General features: G+C 40.3%; 1 protein-coding gene across 8 annotated transcripts in view; it reads left to right on the forward strand.

The window, feature by feature from the left end:
• MBNL2 (muscleblind like splicing regulator 2) overlaps positions 1–25,902 on the forward strand; it is a 173,751-nt gene that overhangs the window by 141,214 nt on the left and 6,635 nt on the right. For 2 of the 8 annotated variants that reach the window (XM_031001266.3, XM_004054661.5), the window contains 2 exons: positions 3,496–3,531; positions 4,818–4,912. The exons of 2 other annotated variants lie outside the window; for them this stretch is intronic. In XM_031001266.3, coding sequence (XP_030857126.1) covers positions 3,496–3,531; positions 4,818–4,912 — 131 coding nt within the window. The remainder of the gene's footprint in view (positions 1–3,495; positions 3,532–4,817; positions 4,913–25,902) is intronic. 4 more of the 8 variants (XM_031001265.3, XM_031001268.3, XM_031001269.3 and 1 more) reach the window with 2 other exon arrangements.

The following is a 25,902-nucleotide window of genomic DNA, read 5'->3' on the forward strand; positions in this document are numbered from 1 at the left end:
TAACATGACTGATCCTAGCCCAGTGTGTCTGCAGGAGCTGTGGATTATTTGCAATCCCAATGATATTCACATGCATGGCACAGCAAAGCTCTCCAAGACACCCCCCTCCACACTGGAATGAAAGAAAAATAAGAGCGGATTTTTATAGGCGTAATTTTTTTTTTGAGACAGAGTCTCGCTCTGTCACCCAGGCTGGAGTGCAGTGGCATGATCTTGGCTCACTGCAACCTCCGCCTCCCGGGTTCAAGAGGTTCTCTTGCCTCAGCCTTCCAAGTAGCTGGGGTTACAAGCGTCTGCCATCGCACCTGGCTAATGTTTTTTGTATTTTTCGTAGAGACAGGATTTTACCATCTTGGCCAGACTGGTCTTGATCTCCTTGACCTTGTGATCCACCCACCTCAGCCTCCCAAAGTGCTGGGATTACAGGCGTGAGCCACTGTGCCTGGCCATTTTTTTATGAGTACAAGTTGAGTGCCCCTTGATCCAAAATGCTTGGGACCAGAAATATTTCAGATTTTGGATTTTTTTTTCAGATTTTGGAATATTTGGATTACATTAACAGTTGAGCATCCCATATTTGAAAATCTGAAATCTGAAATGCTCCAAGAAGGATTTTCTTTGAGGGGCATGTCAGCACTCAAAAAGTTTTGGATTTTAGAGCATTTTGGATTTGGATTTTCAGACCTGGAATGCTCAACCTGTACTATGAATGAAAAAGTAGAGTTCAGTGAGATTAAAAATAGAAACTGACTTGATGGCATGGGGAGGTAGGTAAAATAACAATTGAGCATTTTCTAAAGAAGTGACATATACCCTGAGATCTGGAAGATGAAAAGAGTGGGGTGAAGATTAGGCCAAGGGGACAGCTTGTGGGAAGTTCAAAAATAGGGCAAATGTGTAATGTGTTCAGTTCAAAGAAAAGAAAAATTAATCTGTCTGGAGCATGGTGCCAGGGAAGAGAGGTGTAAGATGGCCTGGGGAGGTAGTCAGAGACTAGACCACACGGGACCTTTATCCTAAAAGCAATGAGAAACCACTGAATGGTTTCCAGCAGAGGAGTGGCCAGGCCTGCATTTGGAAAGATCTACTCTGCCAGAAGCTGGAGAATGAACTAAGGAGGGACGAGAATGGAAGCAGGAAGACCACTTAGGATGTTATCACATAGCCAGCCTAGAGATAATAGTGACCAGGACTTCAGATGTGGCAGTAGTGATGGATGAACAGATGAATGCAAGCTGCATGCTAGAAGCAGGATTGCTTTGGCTGATTGGTCAGCTGGACCCAGGAAGTTCACAAGGGGAAGGGGTGTGAGGCATAACTTTCAGTTCGGTCTAGAGTTCTAGTTAGATGGTGATGCCCATCAGGCATCTTCTGAGGTGTAGAAAGTTTCTCCCATCCAAGTACTAACCAGGCCCAACCCTGCTTAGCTTCCGAGATCAAACAAGATCCGGCGCGTTCAGGGTAGTATGGCCATAGACCGAGGTGTAGAAAGTTTCTGTGAGAAAGATCAAAGTTTGGCCCTGTTACATTTGAGACACTTATGAGACATCCAAGCAGAGAGGTGAGGAGGGCAGTTAGAGGAAAGGACCTGGAACTCTGAGAAGAGATCTGCGTGGGATACTCAAACGTGGAAGCTCCTGGAATCCAAACCCATGAAGTGAATGATACACCACAGGAAATGTAGCGTAGATGAAAAGGACCCAAGACTGAGTCCTGAGGAATTCCAGCATAGAGAGGGGGAGGGAAGGAAGATCGTTCAGCAAAGTAGACAAAGGGAGTTGCCAGAAAGAAAAACGTGTGTGTGTGTGTGTGTGTGTGTGTGTGATAAAAAATCTAAGGGAAGAAAGTGGCTTCCGATGGAGGGAAGGGCGGAGTGCTGAATGCTGCTGAGAATTAGGAACAGTGAGATGAGGACAGGAGAGTTCCTGCTGGCTGCAGCAATATGGGATTTTTCTGTTGATTGGCATTCACAATTTAAGTGCAAAGGTCAAATGAAAGCCAAATTGAAGAGGAATGAAGACTCAGTAGGGATAGGGAAGTAAACATTTATGTGTAGGTAGATTTCCAGAAGTTTGATTGTGAAGATGAGAGAATAGGGCTGGAGAAAGGTTTAAGTTGGATGTATTGGCACACATTTGTTGAAGAATCTGGCAGTAGCCCAGTTAAACAGCCCCCTCCTGACTAGGTCGTGTTAGCTTGATCGAAATGTAGTTCAGGCAAAAAGTCGCCCTCCAGCGTGAACAGCTCCACAGAGAGAATAAAGATCTACACATCTCAAATTCTCCAACTAATATCTCAGAAGTCAGTTCTGAAACTCTAAGAGGGCACTCCTACATTTACGAGAAACTACTTCTCAGGCACCTACATGACACCCAGTCTTCAGTGATCTAAATCCATGTATTACCTTGTTTTTCATGGAACTGAACCAGTAGCAGATAATTCCTCAAAGCTTTCAATACAGCTTTCTTTCAGTTCTCCACAACATGCCTGAATATAATATTCATGGTCAGAGTCATGATGCATGTATGTTATTATGACCACCACAAGTAAGACAGCTATTTCTAAGAAAGGGTTGAAATTGCCCCTCCCACCTCCTACCTCCCCACTCAGACGCCAACTTGAGATTTCCTAGGAGTTTTGCCAGAAATCCCCCTCAGGGATCACCTTGTAGTAGTCATGACCAAATTCCTTAGCCCTGGTCCTAACTCAGCCCCAACTCTGCACTATTTTGCTCTACAGTGTTTAAGCTTTATTGCCAGGCACTACTCCTTTATCATAATGAATCTTACAACAGAGAGAAGACCACGTACTCATACAGGTCATTCCCTGTAAGAACCTCAGTCTTCTTAGGTTATTGGGCTTTCAAGCAGCAATCTAAAATTCACCCATCCTGCCCTGCAAGCTTCTGATTTGGAGAATATCTTAAATCTTAAATACTGTTATTTTCATACCGTTGTTGACACAAAACATTTACAGTCAAACAAACAAGTAAACTTTTAATGCGGTAAGTTCAGTGTATTCTAGTGAATATAAAAGTTGACCTGGATTTAGGAAGAGAATTCTATTTCTAGCCTTCCCCTTGACCCACACCATGCATGGCCTTGGAGGAGTTACTATGCCTCAGATTTTTCATCTGTAAAATACCTACTTCCTACCTTGGAGGATTAACTTGATAATGTCTGTAAAATACTTTGAGGTCTTAGAGGAAGGACACCACGGCATTATCACATGTCATTCTTATTAGAATCATGTCGATGCATATGAATAGAAAGTGTGAACAGTGGTCTAAGGAGTGAGCTTGGAATAATATTGGCTTAAAATAAGTCAGATATATTTGTGTCTGTACTGACAATGTGAATGGCCCTAAAAGACTGTGTTAACTAACCCTACTTATTTCTGGTTGTGCTTCAATCTCACTTTGAATGTTAACTCTAAACCGCTAACCTGTTTCTTTCCCTTTATTCACTTTTTCCACCCACCATTGCATGACATCAGGGTCAGTTTTGTGCATGACACCCGCTACCAGTATTGGTAGGTTTCAACCTTTTTTATTTGTCTTTTATATGATGTACAATACCTTCACTTGCTTGAAATTTATTTCAGAGATGGTAGAAATGCTATAGGAAATAGTAGATTTGAAGGCTTATTTGGCTTTAGAGTTAACATATAGGTTTTTAAAAATGTACTTGTATATTTAAGAAAATGATGGTTTTAATGTGACCTCTTGTGCTAGAACAATCACTACAAAAACATAAAGCCACAAGTACGAGTCTGCTTTTTAATGATTTGTGTTTTGTTTCTCTTTATAGTTTATATGGTATAGCGTAAGGAACAGAGCTTACTCTATCAGCGAGGCAGGCTAATTTCATCAATGTTTGAAAGTTTCATAGTGGTGTGCCTTTATCTCCTCTTTGCTGTGTGTTAGAGCGATCAGAGTTTCCCAGAAGTATTCATTTTTTACAAACTATAAATGGATGTATTTTGAAACCGCATGTCTGAGCTTCCTAACTTAATTATCTTTTCTAATTTTAAGTGTTGATTTACTTGGGATGATTTTTCTGCACCTCAGCATTCCCTTAGCCGTTCAATTTTAATAGCAGATAGTTGTCCTCACACACATGAATGCCTTGGTACAAACGTCTGTCTTTAGGACATATGGATTAGATCTATTTAGAGTCAAGAAAAAGAAACATTGCAAATTTTGCCTGGCTATTTCAGAGTAACTGTATTAGAATTTGCATCAAGGCTATGATGTTTGCTCCATCATTTATTGATTCAAATAAACCACAACCCACAGCAGTTGCATTTCATATAAGCAGTCCCAAATTGAAAAAAAAATTCAATTTAACCATAATTCCAAAGAACATCCTATCCCAAATTAGGTCTCCATATGGAGACTTGGATGTCTCAGAGTTTATGATTAAAAGTGATGATCACATATTCTTACTTCATTGGACATCACCTTTCACAATTTTAGAAACAACCATTATTGCATACACTGTATACACTGAATTGGGAATGGATCTATTGTTAGAAATAAAATGTTTATAAATACATCAACCAAAGTAATCTGCTTTGGCCTTTCTGGGAATCACTGATTATGTTTTAAAACTTCCTTTAATTGTACTTGTAATAAGCTATTTTCCCTTTTTTATTTCTCTCCCATGCTTCCTTGCTTTGCATTGTGATTGCATGCCATCTGCTGGTTTAACCCATGATGGCTTGCTGCTCTGATATTCACCATGCCAAAATACCACTTCTATTACCATAATGCTACACCCTCCTGTTCATTGCTCCCATGGTTCCCCTCCTGAAAGTACCCATGATGCACAGCGCTACGTCCGCCACTGTCTCTGCAGCAACAACTCCTGCAACAAGTGTCCCCTTCGCAGCAACAGCCACAGCCAATCAGGTTTGCTCCTTTTAAAGCTTTCTTTCACAAATCCCAAACTCTAAATGAGTGCTGATATTTAAAAAAAAAATTCTCGGTGAGAATTTTTTTTTCATGTTTATCCATCAAATTTTATTTTTTTAATTAGTTTATAGCAAGCATTTACAGACAGGTTGCACTTATTTAGAGTTAACATTTACTGCAAATAATGATGTAGCTATGTTTTGTGTTGCACTGTTTGTTTTCGTACCTAATATTGTGTAATTAACCTGACAGGCTTAAATTCCTTTTAGTACAGCATTACCTATCCAGTGGTTTGTGAATGGCCACATAAAAATTGTAGATGCGCACCCATGGGTGCTTCAAAACTGGCTGTATTTTAATTCGGTTCATTCAGCCCCTATCATCTGTGTGGAGGAAAAAAATCTCCTCTTAGAAAGAGTCATATTTGAGGCCTAAGTGTCATATTTGAGGTCTGAATAATTCTTATGATCATTTGACCTCAGTCTTAGGTTCTGCCAAACTCACTTGGTTCCCACCTTACAATCTGCTCCAATACTGGCCTAAGAGCCAAACCATCCGGAATGAAGAGTCATGGGTGCCGCTGAACTCACAAAGGCTGGATATAACTGATGAGGAGCATTTAACTCTGTTGGTTTAATGCATGTGCCAGTGAGACCATGGATGTACTATTTCGTAGTGACAGCCAGCTGCTATTTCCTACTCTGTGGTCACAAGCTGACTGTATCCGTGACCCTAGCCTCCCAACTTGCAAACATGTGCTCCTAGCCACAAGGAGACAGCGTGAGGGTGAGTGAGCAGAAACTCTCACCTCGCCTGGAAGAATACTTCATTGCGCATGCCCTCCCTTCACAGAAGAACAATTTTGGTTTGGTTTTTAGTTTCATGGGTTTTTAAAAATAAAATCAGCTCTGCTAATAAAAGATGACAAGGGATAAAAGAAACTAGGGGAAATCGTGCTGGGGGATCACGGCAGTCCCAACCCGCATTCTGCAGGCTGGGAGGGCTGAGTCATGCTGCTTTCCACATTCAAGTGAATCCACGATTCCAGCTCTGCAGGTTTCATCCCTACAAAGAGAGGCGTGAGTGGACAGGAATGTAGGAATAAAAGTTAAACCCCGTAACAGTGCTGACTGTGGCCTCAGCATTGTGACAGAGCAGGAGAGAGCAGAGAGTGGGGGAGGGAGGAGAGGCCGAACAGCAGTGCAGAGGCAGGTGTCAATCAACTGTGGACGATTCTTCAGCAATTCACTCCCACCTCTAAAATGCCAACCGGTCCTCTAAGGAAAGCCAACCCAGCTTCGAAACAAACAGAACAAACAACAGGCAAGGATTAGTTCCTTAGCTAGGAAGATGATGATGATGATTATTATTTAATGTGGGATGGGAGAAGGGAGCGAGACTGTTTGCATCTTTCCATTATTAGGTCCAAAGCTCTTCTCAATCACTCATTCTTAATAGGGAAGCTGGATACCTGTTTCTTTCAAGTCTGAAGTCCTGCCTTCTTGAACTATGTTTATGTGATTTTTGACCCAATTTTTATTACAAAGTCCTTTTATAAGAAAACAAGTTTGGACTGAGTGCAGTGCCTCATGCTTGTAATCCCAGCATTTTGGGAAGCCGAGGGAGGAGCATCACTTGAGCCCAGGAGTTGGAGACCAGCCTGAGCAACATGGTAAAATCTGGTCTCTACAAAAATATGAAAAAAATTAGCCAGGCACGGGGTGCCATACACCTGTAGTCCCAGCTACTTGGGAGGCTGAGGTGGGAGGATCGCCTGAGCCTGGGGAGGTCGAGGCTGCAGTGAACCATGATCATGCCACTGCACTCTAGCCTGGGTGACAGAGTGACACCCTGTCTTAAAATAAAATAAAATAAAATAAAATAAAATAAAATAAAATAAAATACAAGTTTGAAGTATATACAAGTTTGAAGTAAATACAAGTTTGAAGTAACAAATACTGAATATAGCAGTATTTGTTACAGTGAAATTCTATATGGTAAGTTTAGCCTTTTGGGCACTTAGAGATCTTTTTTAAGAAAGGAAAAGAAGCCAAGATAAAGAAATAGTTTGGAGTTGTAGGGTAAATTATTTTAGCATAATAAATATTTGACCATGTGTCATATATATTGTTCAAGCCTAGTGATTCTTTGGCTCCATTTAGTAGAAAAAAAACTTTGAGAGATTCCATAGGTATATTCAAGTTTGTGTGTGTGTGTGTGTGTGTGCGTGTCTGTGTATGTGTGTGTGTAGGGAGGCAGAGGTTGGAAGCATGGAATATTCAGAAGCTAAAATATATCACTTTCAGGCAGGGTGTGAGTGGAAAAGGAAATAAGTTGAGGTTTCAACTTCTTTAATTGCAAGCATAGCTGAACTTTGATTTCAATTTAATCCAAAGAAATGTAATTAAAGGAGTACCTGACAGTAGCTTCAAGAATCCTATATTCAGTGTTTTGCAGTTTATCAGATGTAATAGTTGCTGCTGGATTGCACTTAAATGATGAAGAAGAGAAATCCTTTAGCAGCTCTTGATGCAGGTCTGCTTGCAGATGAAAACCATGGAAAAATAAATAATAGTGAACACAAATTTCCAGATATGATATTCTTTATGTATTTTCAATAAGTTTCAAAGAGCAAAGCATCAACAAAAGACCTTGGCAATTATTTTAGCATCCAGTCATAGGAAACCCAGAGCTTGTTAATGACTGAAATAACAAGTTATCATCTTGTTAAGATTTCACTCTTTAAACTCAAATAGAATCATACCCACGTGGATTATGTAAGTCATTTAAACATAATGAATCTCAGTTTCCTCATTTGTGAAAGGAGGAGTAGAACTAGATGCCCCTGGAGTCCCTCTCAGCTCTGAGATTCAGTGAACCAAAGGTTCAGTGACTATTATTTTAGGCCCAAAGCATGAGATTACAAAGATAAACACAAACAGAATGAAAGTGAAACTAATGATTCCAGAGTTCGATGACCGATAAGCACCCTGCCTTCTTTTCTGTCTTTAACACAAAATATAGTTGGATTTTGACAGATTTTTTGTTAATTTGATCAATTCAGACTGTCAGTTCAAATATTTACAATCTCATAGGCATTTGTAATTAGATACAAGTCATTGATTGAAGAAAGAGGATAGATTAAAACATCCCATGACAGCTTCTTAGGTCCAGTGCTATTTACATGTTACCCCACGGGGAGCCAAGCTGAACAAGCCACTCTATCCTCAGGCTGAATCAAGGTGCCACCAATAAAAGTTTTCACTGAATTTAGACTGGTGGTTTGAGATTAAATAAAGACAGAATCCAAATATGTTTGGGAAATATAAAATGTTTTTTGATTATTTAGCTTTGGGAGCAGATAAGGAAACAAAAATACAATAAACAGATTTACTAAGCACTATTTTCTGTTTCAATTAAGGTATTTGGGCCTTAATAGACAAATTATACCTAATAGTAATAATATTATTATTATAAACCTCTTATTACATGCCAGGTATGATTCTAAATGGTCTCTCTCATGTAAAATATTACATATCATATCATATATTCTATTATATACTATGTAAGACAGGATAGTTACGTATAGATGTAGACACTCAATTCTTAACAATAGTTTTATGAGATGGGTACAATGATCATCATCCCATTTGATTTATAGATGGTAAAACTGAAACAAAAGTTAGCTACCTCAGCCAAAGTCAGACAGCTTCTAAATGGTCTTGCTGGAGTTGAAACTTGGCTCCAGGAGACTTGCTTTAACCATGATGGTATACTGCCTTAGCAGCTCAAGCTAAGATGAATCTTACACTGGAGAGATGAGCTGGATTTGAACAGAGCCTTGAGCTAGTTATGTAAAGTAGCCAGGTCATCTTTAGAAACCATATAATGGGCCAGGCGCAGTGGCTCATGTCTGTAATCCCAGCACTTTGGAAGGCCGAGGTGGGCAGATCACCTGAGGTTGGGTTGGGAGTTCGAGACCAGCCTGACCAATGTGGAGAAACCCTGTCTCTACTAAAAATACAAAATTAGCCAGGCATGGTGGCGCATGCCTGTAATCCCAGCTACTCGAGAGGGTGAGGCAGGAGAATTGCTTGAACCCAGGAGGCAGAAGTTGCAGTGAGCTGAGATCGCGCAATTGTACTCCAGCCTGGCCAACAAGAGGGAAACTCCGTCAAAAAAAAAAAAGAAAGAAAGAAAGAAACCATATAATGGACCTTATTATTTCAGTGTGATAAAATAACCAGTGAAAATTATCAATAATTTTTATAGAAGTAAGATAACCTAAGAAAAAGTTAGTCCTTTGTCTTACGGAAACAGGTTCTTGGGTTTCTTTTGTCATAGACTTTGTTCCTAACCTCTACTAATCATCTCACAAATAGCTTGTTAACAAAAAAAATTGGTTGGGGGGGAAATGATAGGTAGCATGTAAATTAGTCAATTTGAGTCCATTGACCAAGGACCAGAATATGTAAATCTGTCAAAGATGCCTATATTGAAACAGATTTAATCTTAGAGTGTACATTAGAAGAGGTAAAGCTTAGTAATGGATTACCTGCTTTTTCATATGAAAATAAATTTTAATAAAATGAGAGTGCAGAGTAAAATTCCTGAACTTGAATTATTACAATATTCTAAGTTGTAATTTGTTTAGTATTTTTTATTTCAAAGTTACATTCTATTTCAAAGGGAGAGAAAATAATTTTCAAATAAATATACTTTAAGTTTCTTCATTTATAAACAAACAGATCATTTAATTTACTTAATCACATTCTTAAAGGCACAATTAAAATACAATTTATACTCTGAATCTTTCCCTGAACATCTCTCTCCTCCTCCCCCAGCAAGAAGTACTTTCCCTGTCCTCTGAATTCTACAAGGACTTTGCACATTCCTTAAGGCACCATCATTAAATAGAAAGAAAGACAAATACAAGTCTGCAAAGAAAGCTGGGGAAGTATCAAGTTCAGCTGGAGAATAACTCCCATTCAGATTGATCAGAGCATCCGTTTGTGGGAGCGGCTGCAGCGTAGGTTTGATTCTGATTGTGTGGTACCTTGATGCCAAGTTAAAGGGTTCGGCCCTGACTTGGCCACTGAAGGATTTGCAAGCAGAATAGTGATGGAAACAGTACTCTAGGAAGAGTGAGCAGATGGATTCGAGGCGGGAGAGTCTGTAGAGGCCATTAAGAGGTTTTAACAAGAGCCTAAACTGGGACAATGGCAGCTGGCAAGTGGCCTACTTTGTCTTGCCTTTGCCCATTACAAAGGGAGTGTTACTTTTAGCAAAAGAGAAACATAAAAATGATTTCGTACTATGGCAAAACCTGTCTAAATAAATGTCACATGGTAGAAAGAGAGATTGAGGCTGATGTGAAACTCAGTCCCTGCCAGCACAGCAGTTGGGTGGCCTCGCTGTTTGGACACCTGCAATGTGCTCACCTTTCACATGGGCCTTCCCATTTCCTACCTAAATAAGACTCAGAGCCACAAAAGCTCACCCTACCTCCAACCACAGGCTTCTGCTTGAAGGAAAGAGTCCCCTCAGGTGTAGAGTCAATGCATATTGTCCATGTCTCCAAATCAGAGCTCTATGGCCAGTGAACAGATTATCCATCTAGTTCATTCTGGCCCGTGAGTCCCTGCTAGGGAAAGAGATTCTTACATATTAATATTGGGAATCTTTTTACGGAGCATCACAAGAAGTGCCTTAGAAGCTAACGAAATCAGATTATATTCTGGGCAATATGTTAACCAACACTTCATCACATCTCCAAAAATGATCATTCATGTTTAATATTATGACCTCAAAGTCTTACCACATCTTCTGAACTCTCCTCCAAAGATTAAGTACATTCAACAGAGAGTCGGCCTTAGGAAGAATTTATTGGAAATTAGTTGATAATATGTCATAAAGGTCTTACCGCATCTTCTGAACTCTCCTCCAAAGATTAAGTACATTAAACTTAATGTACTTAATTGGCCTTAGGAAGGCCTTAGGAAGTTGGCCTTAGGAAGAATTTATTGGAAATTAGTTGATAATATGTCATATACATATAGCCCTCTATTTATATTTGATAAATTAGAAAATCTCATTTTCTAGACTTACCTGACATAGTTTTATTATATATGATCATCAATTTCAATGATATCTTATCAGAAAGATAACATGCAACCAGACATATATTATGTTTTATCTGGCCAGCTATAAAGTATTGAAGAGGGAAGAGAAAAGCTTGTTTCTCACCTATAAACATGAACATAACTTTAAAGTTATTTGTATATGGGTTCTTGGATATATAAATTAACCTATACTAACCAAGAAGTCTAGAAAGGTAAGATCGTGTTTTATTTCATCTCTCATCTCAGAGTTTTATAAAACATCTATTATTCAATGCCATCTGTCTGGACTATATTCAGACAAATGTAGGAGGCATTAAACATTCCCCACTATTCACCACTTGACCCATTTTGGGGCCTGCATTTTGTTTCACAAGAAAAATCTTGGTTCAGCAAGGCCCCAGTGTGGGAGGAGTAGGATCCTGTCCTCTCTCTCTCCTGAAATACATGGTAAAGTGGCCAGCCTCTATGGATGGCTGATCAAACTGTGAAATACTCCTTTCTCGCAGTTTGCTTGTGCCTGGGAACAGATTACAGAAAGCAGCTGGGCCCCACGTATGTTGTTCTCCAAAAAAGCAGAGACAGCAACTGTCAGAATCCAGCCCTTGTAAACAGTAATCGGGGCCGAGACATCTCTCTCTGCCTTATGCTGCCTAAGTCATTTAGCCACCTCTAACTTTTTGCTTATATTCTAACTGTAGAGGGGGGATTCAGGTTGGAGAATGCATGTGGTTACTTCAGATGAGGCAGAATTGCCATATCAAACATTTTGTAGAGAAGGCAGGAGAGAGAGAGAGTAGAGAGAGAGAGTGGAAGGATTGAGACTGAAACCTGCACAATTTATTTGTGTAAAAAAAAAAAACTATAAAAATTGCAGCATTTGCATTCAGTTAACACTATTCGTTAAAGCTCCTTGGCAGTTTGAGGCTGAATTCCACTGTGTGCATGGCTAAGGATAGCACAATCCAGACTTACTTAGTATGCTAAAATATATATATATATATATATATATATATATTAAGGGTAGGAGGAGGTTGGAGGATACTCTGTCTATCTTAGGTGGTCTTGGATCTATGAGAACAATATAGATGCACATTAATTTTTCTCTTCAAGAAATTAGAAAATAAGTAGACAATAGACTTTTTATTTTCCTGCCTCAGCAGCAGCTGCTTTGCAGGCCTACCCTGAAGTTTAATTAATAAATGCATCTGCAGATTCTCTAAGAAAAGGCTCAGTTATGTAAGTGTTGTAATCTAGTACATTTTCATTTTTCATGAATAATTTACACCTCTTGGTGAGAAACTTGGGTAGAATTCTTTTGTATATAGCACATGAAGACATCATATCAGCTCCAATTCTGTGCAGCTGAAGAGAAAATGTCAAGAGTCCTTATGCGGCACATTCCTGCCTGTGGACGGTCCTTTGCATAACACCTCAAATCCCATCCTCCTTTGCATTTTTTTTTTTTTTTTTTTTGAGATGGAGCCTCGCCCTGTCACCTACGCTGGAGTGCAATGGTGCAATCTTTTTATTTTTTTTTATTTTTTTGAAACGGAGTCTCGCTCTGTCGCCCAGGCTGGAGTGCAGTGGCGCGATCTCGGCTCACTGCAAGCTCCGCCTCCCGGGTTCACGCCATTCTCCTGCCTCAGCCTCCCGAGTAGCTGGGACTACAGACGCTCGCCACCATGCCCAGCTAATTTTTTGTATTTTTAGTAGAGACGGGGTTTCACCATGTTAGCCAGGATAGTCTCGATCTCCTGACCTCATGATCTGCCCGCCTCAGCCTCCCAAAGTGCTGGGATTACAGACGTGAGCCACCGCGCCCAGCCGCAGTGGTGCAATCTTGGCTCACTGCAACCTGCGCCTCCCAGGTTCAAACGATTCTCCTGCCTCAGCCTCCTGAGTAGCTGGGATTATAGTCGCCCGCCACCACGCCCAGCTCATTTTTGTATTTTTAGTAGAGACGGGGTTTACCATGTTGGCCAGGCTGGTCTCAAACTCCTGACCTCATGATCCACCCACCTCGGCCTCCCAAAGTGCTGGGATTATAGACATGAGCCCCTGTGCCTGACCTCCTTTGCAGTTTGATGGGACTGGAGGGGTCTTTTATAGGTTGAAAAGTCATATTCCCAGTCGTATTTTGGCTTTTGTTGATGGTAGTAAAATCATGTTCCATTTCTCCAATTTTAGGTTTTCTCATTAGAGCAAAATGAATATATAGTTCATTCTATATGGGTGTTTATTTCCAGCTCTAGATTTGTAAGGAAAGAGAGACTAGCTACAGTGAAGGAATTCAGGTCCATTTTCAAGAGATGAACAACGGGCAGGGTTTTCTTCTCTATAAGAGTTGCTGTGGACGGAATGGAATTCCTACTCATGGGCACTTATCTACCCAAGCTCTGCCCCCGATGCCTACCTTCTCACACGTCTGCCTGCGCATTTGGGGAAGCTGACAGCTTTTCTGTGCAGGTGGATGTGGAGGATGGACAAACCCGAGACTGAGGCTCCACTTAACAAACACATAAGATGCTGCCACACGTCAAAGACACACTGGCATTTGCTCGGGCCTCTCAGCCCCTTCTGGCATTCCTCTGGGGTGACATTGCTGGAGGCAGTGACTCCCAAGGTCAGACTGGACTGGGTCTGCTGACCACTCTAGAGGCCACCAGGTTGGGGAAATGCTAATGATACTTAAGAGCTCACTGCCTAGTCAAAGAGATCTGAAACAAGCAGAGAATGTCATAAAACACCAAGTCCAGCTGGCAAACGTTGCTGCCTGGAAAGTAAGCGCCATGGCGTGGCCTCATCCCTGAAGTGTCATAGGTCTGAGGGGTGTGTAGGAATGAGACAGAGAAGGGACAGGTGAGGTTATTCCTGACACCATGACCAGCTGGAAATTGAAGAGGTGGAGATGAGGTAGGGCAAAGAGAAAAGGGAACCCATGCTTACCCATGCACCAGCCATCTGCTTTCCACACGCCATTACGTTAAACCCACCGGGACTCTGTTTCCCTGTTTTACATGTGAAGACGTCCCATGTTTGGTCACAGCTCCAGTAGGTAGCAGAGCCTGCCTTTGGCCTCACATCTGTCTGACTTTGAGGTCAATGCTTTTCCCCTTGTTTAACATTCTTCCTCGATAGCATGTGTGGTTTAGAAAGGAACTTCAGAATCCATCTCAGACTTTATCTCATGATAGAAGCAGATAGAACAGCTGTGATTGTGTCAGATCTAAAGAAGAGGGGACACTATGGCTTATGTGAGCCAGCGAGTGGGGTGAGTGGGAGACACCAGGGAGCGTGAAGAGGAGGATATGGTGGGGCAGTCCTAGAAATTGCAGCTGAGTGGATCAGAAGGTCGGGTTATGGAGGGCCTTAAAGCGCAGGATGAGAACAGGACAGGACAGGTTCCATGAGAGGCTTGGAAACTCAAACCAACTGGAAGTGAATGGGTAGAGGTGTGCAGGGACAGCCAGCCCAAGTCAAGCTAACTGGTGAGAAGGCTGCTTCATCGACAAAGTGATGAAACTGGGATAGAGAGAAAAGAGAACATTTGAGGGGAAAAGGGTGAATCATTATGAAGCAGGGAAGTTCAGAGAGGCTCCATGATCCCTGGCTTGCCTTTGCTCACCCAGAGGCTGTTCTCTGACTTCTGTGGTGTCTGTGGATTGCACTGCCTTTCTCCTCTCTGTCACATAACGCTCCTATGAGACCTCCCTCCCATTGACCATAAAAAGGATGGTTCTCATCTATACCCCTTCATTTTGATTTGTACTATAAAGGACAAATTTGTTGACTGGCATTTTCTAACACCAGTTTATGACAAACTATAGCTAATCTAGCAGTTAGAATTTATCATGCTTTAGCATCAAGAACAAAATGTTAGAGCTTTTGGTCTCTTTGCTTTACTTTCGATAATCAAATTATATTATTCCTATCATTGCTCCCCTTGTTCTGGAGTATTCAAAGATCTCAGAGCACATGTCAATGAACTTCCTATAATCTTTACTGCTTGCTGCAATGCATTTCTGGAAGCAGCATCTTTAAGGCGATCATTGTAAAATGTTGCCCAATTTCCCCTAATCACAGGCACATCAGGCATTGTAGGTCTGACTTGAGAGCAGCATCAATTACATCATAGATATGAAAGGCAGTAAGTCATAAGAGCAGATTCTCCACCATCATACCATACCTCTACAAAACATAAAAAAGAAAAATTATGATGCAAATTACATTATAAATTGGAATAGGAGCCCAGATGGGCAAAGTGGCTTACCCAATTCACACACATAGCAAGAGAGCCAGGCCCAGGACCTGATCACCCATGTCCTGCCTAGAACAATGTTATTTCCCTTCCCAACACTGCCTTCCTGAGAAAGTGCTTTAATGGATATGTAAGGGGCCTTGAACTGCTCCAGGGCATGCAGACAGCGACAATATAACTCAGCTACCCTCACAAAGAACCCACCACGTGCCAGACACTGGGTTAAGCCTTTTGTATGAATTATGTCATTGAAACCCAACACGTCCTGTAAGGGACCATTATGATCCCCTCTCTAGCGATGAGGAAACTCCAGTTTAGAGAAGCTGAAGAAATTGCTCAAGATCATACTATAACATTAAGTGGCAAAGCCAGACTTAGAACTTTCCAGAAGCTCCTAATATTTCATATTTCCAATGAGGAAAAGGACCTAGAGTGGTTAACTGACCTTAGTCAAGGTTACATAAGGGATTAGGATAAAACTCAGTCTCCTAATATGCTTAGTCCTCTTTCCCCTCCATCAAGCCGCAATTCAGCTTGAATATGCAGGTTCTACATTTATTTGAACTTTGTTCAATAACATAAATTTGCTTCCTCCCTACAATTTAGAACAGTTTTTGAGGAATCAAAAAGATGCTTGAAGAAGTTAAACCTAATTCCCTCCTTTTCTCCAAGTATTTTTTCCTAGTCATAATTTCATAACAGTTCCATTAATCATTCTTTCAATATTTGTCATTGTTATACTGAAATATGCAAAAGGTCCAGAGAACCACTTTAGTTTAGAGGATTTAGGACAGAAGGAATTGCTTAAATCGATTCCTATTGTTCATATTCTTTTCTTTGCTTTTCTCTGAACCTCGTAACATGAAGAATGGCTTTGCACAAGGAAAAAAGTTAAAATAGGGAAAGCGAAGAAGTGAAAAGTAAGTAGAGGAAAGTAAAGAATGAGAAGAAAAATTCCATTGTATTCCTTTGCCTTGGACAAAGGTATTTAAGAGTTGTTGGGTTGGAGTTTTTGATCAGCTGGTTGATTGGTTTAACGTGAACTAGAAAGTCCCCTCCATCTTTCCGCTGCTTATGTGGAACTTACGTGGGAAGAGGCGAAGGCTTGGAGCTTGAAAGACAGATGTTTATTAGACAAGACTGGATGCACAGAGGTGTCCAAAGAGAGTCATTTACTCTAAGCACACTGATCTAAGAATTATTAATAAACACTATGCCTTTTCAACATATTCACATTTTGTGGCTTAGACCAGGAAATGAAAATAATTGAAATATTACTACATACTATTACTTAATTGAAACATTACTTGAAAATAATTGAAATGTTACTATATAATAACACTGGCATTTATCATATGCTTACTATCACCAAGCACTTGTTAAATACATTATCTGATCCTCACACCAACCCTATAAGTTAGAAACAATTTTTAATTCCCACTCTAGAGATGAGTAATACTAAGAATAAAATATGTTTACTAACTTATGTATGGTAACATATCTGTTAAGCCTAGAAGCCGGGTTTGAACCAAGTTTAACTTTAAAGAGTGGGAAATCCTGCCCTTCATGGGATGTCAACTTCCTACTGCAGTGGACACTGATTATCATGAGCTGGTGGCTGTTGATGCTTTCGTAATAAAATATTTTAGTTTGAAAAATGATTAACTTGAATTGACAGTCAATACTTCCAGGAAAAATCAGAGAAATTCGGTTTATACTTTATCATCAGTGACAGTTCAGGAGATACATATACAGAAAAGGAATTAAGTGCTCATTTTTAAGAATCTTAATCTCTTCAAAACCAAGTTTATTTCCAACATACAGGGTGCCATACAGATCGTATAATATTTAAGTTAACTATAGTATTATTTGAATGTCTATTTAAATAGAAACTGAAAAAAAATTATTTAGGATTATGAATCCTAAAATAATAGCATAAGGAAAGAGAAGCAACATTTATCAAAAACCACTATTACATATCAGATGTGTATATACATTATTTCTCTTACTACTCAACATAACTCTGTGAAGTTTCTTATCCATTTTATATAAGTGAGCACATCTTAGAGAATAATTTGCTTAAGATTCAAGCAGGTAGGAAGTGACTGGATCTGTGTAGACCTCAGGCTTGCGTGCCTGCAAATCCTGTTCTTTTGTGAACCCACCTTGTTTGAATTAGATTGGAATCTATGGTCAGTGTAGGCTTGGGATGAACCTCTTCATATGACTCCCCTTAAAAACTCCAAACTACTGAGTTTATTGCTTTGAAAAATTTTGACTAGTTGAGAAGAAAGTTTGGTAGAAGCGAAAACTTTTTAAAGTCCAAGCTCAATATCAGAAATGGTGTGAAAATATTGTTGCTTGGTGAGAATAGCAAGAGAATCCAAATTTCAGTCCAGTGAACCAGAGCTAGAAAGCACTGAGAAAAGGCACCATTCACTCTTCCCAGGGTGGGAAAACGGGCACACAACTTCTGCCTGAAAAGAGTCTATCAAAAAGAGTCCTCTCAATCGAGACTCACTTTTTAATTTTAAACAATAATAATTTAAAAATAAAGATACTATTTTTCTTCACCATCCCCACAGAACCTCACTTTCAAATTGATCTCAGGTAAACGTAACAACACTAGTTGAGGATGAATATTTTAGGCAGCCTGCAGGAGCGACTGTAAAGGGAACAACTAGAAGTTTAATTCAGTTGTAAGTGAAACCACAGAGCTAAATGAGGAAGCAAACAGGGATCTTAATGATGATTCAGATATACAAGCAGAAAGAGCCAGAGGTCTCACTGCGAAGCCCCAAATGGGAAGGAGAACAAAAAGGGTGGGAGGGTGGGAAAGAAGGAATGGAAGGAGAAAGGGATTCGGGATTGGCAGGAAAGGGGGATGTGGAGTTATTCTCTAATGGGGGCAGGTTTCATTTGGAATGAGGAGACATTCTGGAGATGGAGGGTGGTGATGGTGGCACAACCAGGTGAATGGAGTTAATGCCACTGAACTGTACGCTTCAAAATGGTGAAAATTGTGTTTTATGCTATGTCTATTTTGCCACAATTTTAAAAAATAGACAAAAGATCTGAGTGGTCATTTCTCCAAAGAAAGGATTAAGGAGTGACAAGGACAATGTCTGATTGGACCTAGGTTTTCATTTAATAAAATCTTATAGTATAAAATGGTTCTTCTTGCATTAAAAATTCTTTATGGCTGCCACGTTTCCCTTTAAGAATTCTGTTTTCATAAGGCAAGGAACTGTGTGCAAAGACGTATTCTCTCTAAATGAAACCATGTCTGTGGCAACATATCTTTATATCTTCTCTCAACAAATGTACGCTAAGAACCCACCTTGAGCTGGGCGCAGTGGCTCATGCCTATAATTCCAGCACTTTGGGAGGCTGAGGTGGGCGGATCACATGAGATCAGGAATTTGAGACCAGCCTGGCCAACATGGTGAAACCCCATCTCTACTAAAAACACAAAAATTAGCCAGGTGTGTTGGTGGGCACCTGTAATCCCAGCTACTCAGGAGGCTGAGACAGGACAATCACTTGGACCTGGGAGGCAGAGGTTGCAGTGAGCCAAGACTGCACCTTTGCACTCCAGCCTGGGCAACAGAGCAAGACTCTGGCAAAAACAAACAAACAAAAAAAAAACCCACACCCACCCTGAGCCATGTACAGTTCAGAATTGTGGGAATACAGCAACGAAAACAGTAGTTCCTGCTCTCATGGGTCTTACATGGTGAGGGGGACAGGCGATACACAAATGTACAAATAATTACAGTCAGAGTCCTTATCATATGAGAAGGGTCATCTCAGAAAGTAAATGGTGATGCTGAAAGAATGGGCCTCACCACCGAGCTTTAATGGGGGATGGTTAGTAATAAAGAAATACAAGAGAATGTGGGAGCTCTCCTCCTTCTTTAAACATTTTCCTTCTTTGGTTTCCATTTTGCCGACGATTGGCTATTTTGGCACTTCCTGAGGGCTTACTGGGGAGGGCAGATGGTGACCTGGCTTAACTACTTACCGCACTGCAGAGGTGCCAGCGTGATACGAGCCAAGTGAGGAACTAAGGCTCGAAAGGGCACAAATCTGACTGGTGGCACAGACAAGCCTCCTGAAATTCCCCTCCAGTACTCTTTTTGATTTTTCCTTTGCACCTAGATTTTACACACAATTGAGTGGTTTTTGTTAACCTCTCTCTCTCTCCCTCTCTGTCCCTCTCTTTCTCTCTCCCTCTCTCTGACACACACACACACACACACACACACACACACACACACACACCCCACACAGGCAAAGAACTAAAAAGAAAAAAACACTAATTTTTCTGCTGGAAAATTTGTTATATGGCAGCAGCATCCCACCAGTTTAAGAAATGTGTAAGATGATGACGATACACAAAGACACATGTCCAAGTCTGGTACATTACATTAATCTTACTGTTCCTTTTACTGCATTTTAGCATTTGGTTGCTTTTCTCCCTTTGATGCCTTAAAAGCCAGTTCTTAGCAGGCTAAATTACACATTCTACTCCACTGTTAAAATGGGTACTGTGGCCAAAATGTGCCCAGGATTCTAAGTCCAACATAATGGTAACGGATACAAAAGCAGGGCATTGGGCAGGATTGGACATTTTATGTTAAATCCAACAAGATCTTGTTTCTGTGATTTTTCTTGACCTGAATCTTCAATTTATTACTGGGAGCAAAATCTCATTTTGAAAAAATCCCATATCATATATGAATGCTTTTGAAATTTCTTTTCTGTTGCTGCATAAATGAATTTTTTTGGAATTCCCCTGTTGCTTTAATTTTTTTTAACTTTCACGTTTATTAAATTTTTATTTTTCACTCCTGAGTTGCCAGTTCCTGTTCTTTAAAATATTCCAGATATACTTATATCAACAATAACCATGAACAAAAATAGATACATTAGGAAAATATTTTCAATGTATACAACAAGGTAGGTCTTAATATTATGTTACATATTATATTAATTAATATTATGTAACATATTGTCTGCATATTACATATATTACATATTATGTTACATAATATTAAGATCTACCTTGGGAATACAGCAGTGAATACGGTGCTGATTTTTAAAGGTATAAAAATGTTTTCTCAGATTCTACTTTATGTCCAGGAGTCATCTTCAATGAAGCAGCCTATTTAATCTCAGAGAGCCTCACTTCCTACACAACTTACTGTAAATATTTTAAACACTTTCAAATATTTTCTTAGTGTGTCCCACATATTATATATTTTTTCTTGATTTAGTAGAGGAATTTATCCTGCTTTAGTACATATACAGTCCCTAATTTTAAACATATTCAAAATTACCTTTGTCATTTGGTTTGGAATTCAGTTCTCCTACAGAGACAGCCATGGCCTTGGTGGTTAGATCTCTGGGCTGGCCTACAACCATTTTATTTAGTTTGTGGCATTTTTTATAAGTAACACAGTGCTAAAGCATGGCCCAGGCCAAATGCCACTCATGTCTATGATGTTGCTATATCTTTGGGATTCAAGAAAGATATCACCAAACTCCCAGATGTCCATGCAACAGAAAATAGAAAATTCCGTCACCTCCTCCACCTGCTGGAGCTGTGGAGGAGCCATAATCCCTGGTGAATTCCATGACTAGAATGTCATCCGGGGAAAGCCTGTGGAGTAGAAATGGGAAGTATGGTGCGGAATCACAAATGTTGGGTAAGGAATAGGAAGATAAAATCTCAGGCCTGCTTCTTGGTAGCCACCAGACCCATTCATGCCACCTTCTTCCCCATTTCTCTTGATGCCATGGTTTCGTCTGCCAACTACTTTTTTTTTTTTTTTGAAAAGGGTGTCTCACTCTGTCACCGAGGCTGGAGTGCAGTGGCGCGATCTTGGCTCACACAACCTCCAACCTCCACCTCCCGGGTTCAAGTGATTCTCCTGCCTTAGCCTCACTTGGGCCATGCCCAGCTAATTTTTTTGTATTTTTTGTAGAGACAGGGTTTCACTTTTTTTTTCCTGGCTATCATGCAGTCCTTCCAATCTAGGGTTTTGTTTTGATTTTGCCTTTTCTGGCACCTGCTGAGGAAACACAGTCGCATAACTCCCCTCCTTCTGAATAAATACACAGTGCTCTTGAATATGTCTTTGCTTAAAACACTTCTAGAACACCAGCGGAAAGGGCCAGGAAAGAAAAGTCTCCTTCTCATGCCTCTTTACCTTCATCCTCATTTATATCATATAGGAGAAGAAAAGTGTTCACCCTTGGATGACATGGGTTGTTAGATGGTCTGAGGACAAGATTCCCATCTCAGCATGAGAGCCACAGAAATGATCCTCAGAATTCCCCCAGGGGAGCTAGGATTGAAGGAGACTGTCTGGAGTCAGGGAGGGGATTATAATCAAAGCCTAACTGCAATACTCATAAGAACCTAGATGTTTCTACATGTGACATGGACTCATGCAAAGAGCAGAATCTTATTCAAAGTTGAGCATTCCCATTTATGAATTTTATCCAGATACTCTGAGTTGTCAATGTGAACCCTGGTCAGTAATCTTCAGCGAGGACAGTATTATTGCTTTTCATGTAAAACCTCAATTATTAATAGTTTTAAATGACAATTTTTCTTTAGTATATCTAAAAATATTTTGTTCAAATATAATCAAGTGGAAAATATTGGACAGAAATGAGTCATCCACAAAAAGTATCATTGAAACTAGGGGAATTAGAGCTTTGAATATAAACTTTCTACTAAACAGCAGAGGACAAAACAATAATTCTGGCAAAACTCCTCTTGAAGGTGCTATGAAATATTACGGACATTACAACCTCAGTGTGCTCTTCTCCAGAGTAAAGCTGATTGTCATATTTGATAATTTTTCCCCAGGACCTCAGTGTATGCCTTTTCTGTGCAAATAAAACTACATTTTGAAAATAAGTCAAATATGGCATGACACTGCCCAACCTCCGAACAATATTCCCCCAGAATAATGAATCAGACTATTTTCAAGTGTCTTTTCATAGACTACTGATGATCTCTGAGCTTTTTATATAATTTTTTTTTTTTTTGAGTGGGAGTCTCGTCCTGTTACCCAGGCTGGAGTGTGGTGGTGCAATCTCGGCTCACTGCAACCTCCACCTCCCAGGTTCAAGTGATTCTCCTGCCTCAACCTCCCAAGTAGCTGGGATTACAGGCGTGTGCCACCACACCCAACTAATTTTTCTATTTTTAGTAGAGACAGGGTTTCACCACGTTGGCCAGGCTGGTCTCGAACTCCTGACCTCAAGTGATCTGTCCACCTAGGCCTCCCAAAGTGCTGGGATTACAAGCATGAGCCACTGCATCCGGCCTATATTTAAAATTTTATAGTCATGAAATAGGCCAAAGAAAGTTCTTGAAAGTGTACATTTGTTAACATGTATAATTATAATTGCTTTAATTACTTTTTTATCTGATACCATATATTCACTAAGAGACTAAGACACTTCTTTTGACTTCAGTAATCCATACTGTGATTAAGTACTGAATTATACTGGAGTCAAAATGTACACATGTCCCTTTGCCTCTGTGCAGTTTGCTTCAGCTGAAAGATCTCACAAGTGTAGCCTCTCAGGCAAGATCAGGGCATTTCAGACAGTCATGGCTGCTGTGGAGAAGAGGTGTGGGGCAGTGGGGAAAAGGTGGAGAGAATATTAAATGGTGCACAGACTGAAGGAGGAAGCAATGCTAACAGAGAGTGGGAAGAAGGAACTTGTGGGACAGAATCAGAAGAAAACACTGGATGAAGAAACACAGACTGGGAGGGTGAGCAACGTGCAAGCCTCCTTAGCTTAGCCCTATTTTTAGGAAATGCCACTTAATTGCCTATTTTTAAATTAATAATAAATTTTGTTTAAAGAGGCAGTGAAATATTATTAATATCTTTAACTGCCTTCTGGGGAAACAGGGCCTTGTAACCATGGCAAAAGATTTCTAAGAAACCTACCAAGTCTAGAAGGTTACTTGAGGTGAATTTTTATCTGCCGTATTTCCCTTCTCTGTGAGTGATTCTGCCCCCAGCCTGGAATATTTTCCCCTTTATCTATAATGGGGAGTAGGGAGAATGGGGAGGGAATGTTTATTTCTCTTAGATATTTCTGAGTCCTTAACTACCCTAAAAAGGTGCACAGATGACACATCTTGTGCAAAGGGTTCTTTTTCTGCCCCATTCCTGTTTCTCCCATGAATGGTCTGGTGGTCTGTTGATGCCAGCATTGTGGCACTGTGTCTTCAATGACTTCAATTTATTTAGCCATCCATGCAAGCAACAATTAATAAATTCCCAGCCCTATCCTAGATACTGGGGCTATAAAGATGAATGAGACAGTCCCCCTGTCCTTAAAGAGCTTGGTTTGGCTGTGGACCCAGTTAGTGCACCAGCCCTGCTTGGAAGTACCCACTTGAGATTCCATGTTAGTGACATCAAGACGCATTGAGATTCCTTAGTAGTTTAGCAAGGCTGCACAAATATGTTATAAGGTGTTTTTTATCTATGCCATCCAAACTCAACATTACAAAGACAGTCCTAATGGCTATTCACAGGAAGACTGAACCAAAACATCCATTATTTCTCTTTTCTAATTGCTTGATGACTTGTATATATGGAAATTCTTGGCATTTTCACTGGAATGTTTTCCTATCAATTAAGCAGAGCAGGAACAGTTCTTACCAAATTTAATATTGAGCTATCATTTTAAAAAATAACTCATCTGACATCCTTGAATCTTTGAAATGAGCACTTTTACATAAGAAGTATAAACACTTCTAGAAGTCACCTAGAAGCCCACAGTTTCCAAAGTTATACATACATACAATTCCTGGAGATCAACCTCAAGGTAGAAAACCCAGAATGTATTAATACTTGGTACCTCTGAAATACTAAGGAAATTCTATGTTGATTTGTCTTCTCTTGCACCATTCTGCATGAGGACTGGTTAGTTCAGCTGTTAAGTTCATGGTGCTGATTAGTTCAAGTTCAGTGTTTCAGTCTCTGCAGAGACTATTTTGCTTTGAACCAAGTGTGTTTCTCACCCTGTTCAGCTCTTTTTTGAGCACACATCATGAGTGACAGGTATGGATGGCTCAGCCTAAATCCATCATCACATGGCAGAGACAAGAAAACATGCATGTTTCATAACTGATGACTCAGTCAAGGGAGGGTTGGTATTTTCTTTTTAGGTAGAGGGTGCCTTGTTGGTCACATACTCTCTTTCTTTGGGCGAAAGCCAAATGTCTGAAAGTTGTAGGACTAACTCTCCTGTAGACCTGCTCTCCTGGTCTCACTCTTACCACTGCTGCCTGCCATGATGTTGCCTGTAGCCTTGGCTGATGCCAGCTCAGGAAGCCATCCAGACTTAGTGAATATAGTGGATATTGCCTTCAAGAAAGTAAAGCTGATGAGGACACAAACCAGCAGCTCTTAGCTGAATTTAGCCCAAAGATATATATGATCCACACAGGGTTGTTTTCTGTGATGTGAATTCATTGCTGAATTTCCAGCTTCTTTTGGCAAATGAAAAGGTCAAGTAATATGGAGCCCATGTTTCCGCAGGTAGCACCTGGCTGAGGCTGAGTAGCTGTTGCCACACCCTCGACCTGGCCTATTCATTTATATATCTTTCCTGCCTGGCCCCAGGAGGCTTAGTATTCGACAGTACCTAATCTGGTCCACTTTTTAGTAAGCTTGGCTACCACTGCACTGTGAGTCAATGGCAGGCAATTCACTGAGGACACTATAATTATTAAATGGCTGCTCATAACATATTTGATAGAAAAATAACCCATTTGATGCTTTTGAAGCCATTCATGCTTTGTCTTCAACAAGTAGATATGAAACTAATCAGGTACTGGATTCACATTGGGGTAACTTGAGAATGTATATTGAGCAGAATCATCAGATTCTTAAATCCAACCACCTAGGGGAGACAGTTTAATTCACTTAATGTGATTTCCTTTCCTTATTGATAAGCAGACTCTATTGTAGCCAGCTGATATTTTTGCACCGGAGATACTCTTGTTCCAACCAGAGGGGCCACTGAAGATTTAGAAAAGTACTCATGATTTGAGATCAAGTGTATCTTTGTCTTAAAAACAGAATCACAGATACTGTGGGCATCAGCTATTCTTATTTTTGTCTGTTCTCCTTTTAGTGGAAAAAGGAATTGAAAATAATGCTTGCAGTTCAGAATTTTGATTTACCATACTAGATTAGCTAGAATCTTATTTAATAATTTAACTTCCTTCTCCTGTCATGGTGCTTTGTTATATAAAACACTACTTACTTGAGGCAATAGTCTCCCAGGGAGACAAATAGAAATATAGCTTGTTGAATATCTTTGACTTCTTTCCTACCGTCATAGTTTGCCAAGATTTCTCAGCAGCTGAGGCAGCGGCACTGTGGTGCGGTAGGGTGTTCTGATGCTATAAGCAGACACGTTTGCAACATCCATCTGGAGGAGCCCTGGGGCAGGATGTGGTTGACCACCCAGGCAACGATGCCCTGAATGAGAGGCCCAGCAGCCTCACAGTCCCCCAGCAATTTCCACCCATCTAGCCCCTCCAGACAGTCTCA

This window comes from Gorilla gorilla, chromosome 14, assembly GCF_029281585.2.
Source record: "Gorilla gorilla gorilla isolate KB3781 chromosome 14, NHGRI_mGorGor1-v2.1_pri, whole genome shotgun sequence".
In the NCBI taxonomy this organism is placed as follows: domain Eukaryota; kingdom Metazoa; phylum Chordata; class Mammalia; order Primates; family Hominidae; genus Gorilla; species Gorilla gorilla.